This window comes from Caenorhabditis briggsae (genome assembly GCF_000004555.2).
Source record: "Caenorhabditis briggsae complete genome, chrIV, whole genome shotgun sequence".
NCBI classification, from domain to species: domain Eukaryota; kingdom Metazoa; phylum Nematoda; class Chromadorea; order Rhabditida; family Rhabditidae; genus Caenorhabditis; species Caenorhabditis briggsae.
In genome coordinates this window covers 4,384,844-4,388,514 of record NC_013487.2, presented here as the reverse complement: position 1 = coordinate 4,388,514, position 3,671 = coordinate 4,384,844, and the positions used below count along the sequence as shown (strand labels likewise).

The window sequence follows — 3,671 nt, the reverse complement described above, 5'->3', positions numbered from 1 at the left end:
AGTGTGAACCTATCATTATTATGATAGTACGGTAGATGAGAATGAACAAAAAAGCAGAAAAACACAAAATTGAAATGAGCAATGCTCATCTGATGCGCAAAAACCACTAGACAAAAATGCAGAAAAGTTCTGAAACGTCGGGTTCTAAAACGTCGGGTTCTGAACCGTCGGGTTCTGAACTGTCGGGTTCTGAAACGTCGTGGTTCCGAAACGTCGGGTTCTGAAACGTCCAGGAGCCTTATATAGACTTATTTTGCCTAACATTTCGTGACATTATTATTTTTTTCTCAAAATTCGCCTCACCTCGATATCGTCTAGGAGCTCGATATGTCAGCCTTCTAGATTTCCGATTTCAATTTCCAATTTTCCAGTTTTGGATTTGTAAACTCGACTTTGCAAAAAAATGCAACTTATGAAACAGGCAATTCTGTTTCTACAAAGTTCCCCTTACAGTTTCAGAACTTTAGATTATGTTCATCTACATTGGCGCGTAGTTTTATGGTTTCCGATTTTTCAGTGATAAGATTGCATAAAACCATCAGACTTCTCTTGTTAGTTGGAAATGGTACAAATTTCATGAAACAGTTAAATGTAGTTAAAAGATTTTTTCGGTTTCAAATAACTTTCGAAACAATAATTTTTGTATTATTTTTGTCTTCAAAAAAGTGATGTTTAGATGTTCCTGAAACCTCCCATACCATATTTTCCCATCTCTTCAGACTTCCTCTTCATATAATCACTTATTTTTCATGACGGTCGTTGTGTCAGACACTCTTCTATTTTTTTGCGTTTATTATTAAGGATCTTAAGAATTATTGATTTTAAAAATTGCAATTATGATTATGATGGTTTCCGGGTCAGACAGATTGAAAATTAATAAAAGCCTGATTGTTTCAAAACGTTTTGTAACAGTACTTTTTTTTTATAACTTCGTTTCTCTCAACTGAATAGATAGTCCAATGGATGACTCCAATAGGTTACTGTACTTCCTGACCTTTCCCAGGAGCTGAATTAGAGTGGGGCGGAGTGATAGTACACCTGGTTCTCATCAACCCACCTGGTTTGCCAACCGTTCTCCGTTCTCATTCATTCATTCATTCAGTCAGTCAGTTGACGTTCGCTCTTCTTCTTTTCTCTCCTTTCCTGTTCTCTCCAATTGATTTTTCTCTACTTTTCTAGTGCTTCACCCATTTATCTTACATGCTCATCTCCTTCCTTGTTTATTTTCTCTCTTCTAGCATTATTCTTCAATAATTTTCCATTTCCAGAACTCACTAAATCCCACTAACATGGCTCGTGCTATCGACATCGACGCTCCACTGTCTTCCGGAATCCGTAGATCCAAGAACTTCAAGAAGTCGCCAATCAAGAGAGCATCAACAGGAGGAATCAAGAAACGTTTCAGTGGTGCTAAGCCATCTGGAAGTGTCAGACGTCAGAGTGGAGGAAGAGTTCCACGTCGTCAAAGTGGAAGTTTCCATAAAGAACTGATTCCATCGAATGGTAAGCTTCACGTCTAGAAGATCAGGAAACTTCATGCTCATGTTTCTAGATAACCGCGAAGTCCGTGTCAACTTGTCCAATCTCGCCCCATCGGTTCTCTCCGGTGACCTTCGTCAACTCTTTGCTGAATTCAAAATCAAGAACTGCTCCGTGAACTTCAATGAGAAGGGAGCTGCAGCTGGAACCGGAGACATCACTCTCTCGAAACGTCAAGCCGATCGTCTCATTCAAAAGTTTGCTGGAGTGGCTCTCGATGGAAAGGAAATGAAATTCGCTATTATCGACACCACCAACATCGCCAATCGTGTCAAGTTCCCATCCAAACCACAAAGAGTTCCACAATCTGCCGGAAGACCAAGAACTGCTCAACGGACTCCAAAGAAACAAGGAAAACCAGCTGCTGGAGCTCAAAAGACTGGAGCCAAGAAGACAAAAAAACCAAAGAGAGAGGAGAAACCAAAGAAGACTGTCGAGGAAATGGACGCGGAGATCGACGCCTACATGGCCCGTGCCAACTGATAATTTGATCTCATTTTTCATCCACCATAATTTATTCGATCACATACAAATTAACATGAATAATAATAAAAGTATTGAAAAATATATGCAATTTTTTCTGTTTCATGAAGGCGCAAAGACTGGAGTATGAAGTAAAAACACAATTCTCGATTCGCAATTCAATAATTCACATATTTTTAGATGCGTAATAAATTGAATTGACTTGAATTGAATTCGTTGGACTACAGATAATCTTCGAAAACACTCGAATCTTGCAAAAAAAAAACCAAGAATTACGGTTTCACAGATTTGATATATTCAGATATTTTTAAGAATGATCCACTGGTTATTTGTCTTTACAATTAGATCATTGTTACACCCATAAGGGTGTGACTTCTGATTGGAATCTTACTCTGCCTCGTTCTAACGTCTTAAAATGTTCTGTTGATATCTGAATAGGGAAAATGCTGAGTTTTTTAAAATTCCCAAGTTGTTGAGTTTCTGAATCTCTGAAAGATTGACAATTCGGATCCCCAATACAATGCAACCTGGTTCTGAAAACTGATTTAATCTTTGTCTGACATATAAAGATGTGACTTATTGTTAGTTGCTCCTAGCCTCGATGGTACATTTAGGAGTACCTAACACCTCCTCAAAGAATTGTAGAACCAAATTATTATTCAAATCGTATCGGACCTTACAGTGCACTGTAAACAGTTTTGCGGAAAAAGAAATCAAGAATTATAGTTCACTAGTTTAGTATATTTCGAAATTCCTCTCTAGCTTGTTTCTACAATCTTACTAACAGAAAAATCTACTAATGAAATAGATTAATGGAAATGTAGAGCTCCTCCATTTTCTCTATGTTTCCTTTTTTCGCTAGTTTTTCTTTTTATGGGGTTGTTCAGGCGACCGGCAAGAAACCTAAAAAATGGCAACAAACTTGGAGAATGAATCAATCTGGCTGAAACTTTAGGGAATATTGGAGAAAACTATAAGGAACATATTACCGAAACTTCGAGTAAAACATCCAGTTTGAAAATTTGGCTGTAATTTCAGACAAATTGTTCAAATTGGATATTTTCACCCCAGATCACAGGTAAAATGCGAACGGATCCGTTACGGACGCTCAGCGTTCGCGCGCGGTTGAAATAGGAACCGTATACGGACCGCACACGACCCGTTTTGAGAAAACCACATTATTCCGTATTCCTCCGATTCTGTCCGTTCGCGAACTCCGTATCCGATCCGATTGCGAATGATAAACAAACGGATCCGTTCGCGAATCAGACAAAAGTTTAAGTTCGCGAACGGATCCGTTTGTTTACAAGAATAGTACTCAATTTTCCAAAAATGAAGATAAAAACGGTTGAAAATCTGCAAAAATCAATCAGTGAGGAAATGTGTGTTTACAGTATTCAAAGGTACATGGAATTATTCAAAAAAAACTTGCTACTTTCAGTGTACACTCCACAGGTGATTCGCGAACGGATCCGTTCCGGACGCTCCGCGTTCGCGCGCGGTTGAAATAGGAACCGTATACGGACCGTTCGCGAACCGTTTTTAGTAAATAGCAGTACATTATTCGGATTGATCCGTATCCTGTCCGTTCGCGATCTCCGTATCCGATCCGATTGCGAATCATGACCAAACGGATCCGTTTGCGAATC

General features: G+C 38.9%; 1 protein-coding gene across 1 annotated transcript; it reads left to right on the top strand.

The window, feature by feature from the left end:
• Positions 1-1,289: 1,289 nt before the first annotated feature.
• Cbr-aly-1 lies at positions 1,290-2,022 on the top strand (the record flags this gene model as incomplete). Its single annotated transcript, XM_002632962.1, has 2 exons — positions 1,290-1,503; positions 1,553-2,022. The coding sequence occupies 2 exons, from the start codon at positions 1,290-1,292 to the stop codon at positions 2,020-2,022; spliced, it is 684 nt and encodes a 227-aa protein (XP_002633008.1).
• Between the last annotated feature and the right edge of the window lie 1,649 nt (positions 2,023-3,671).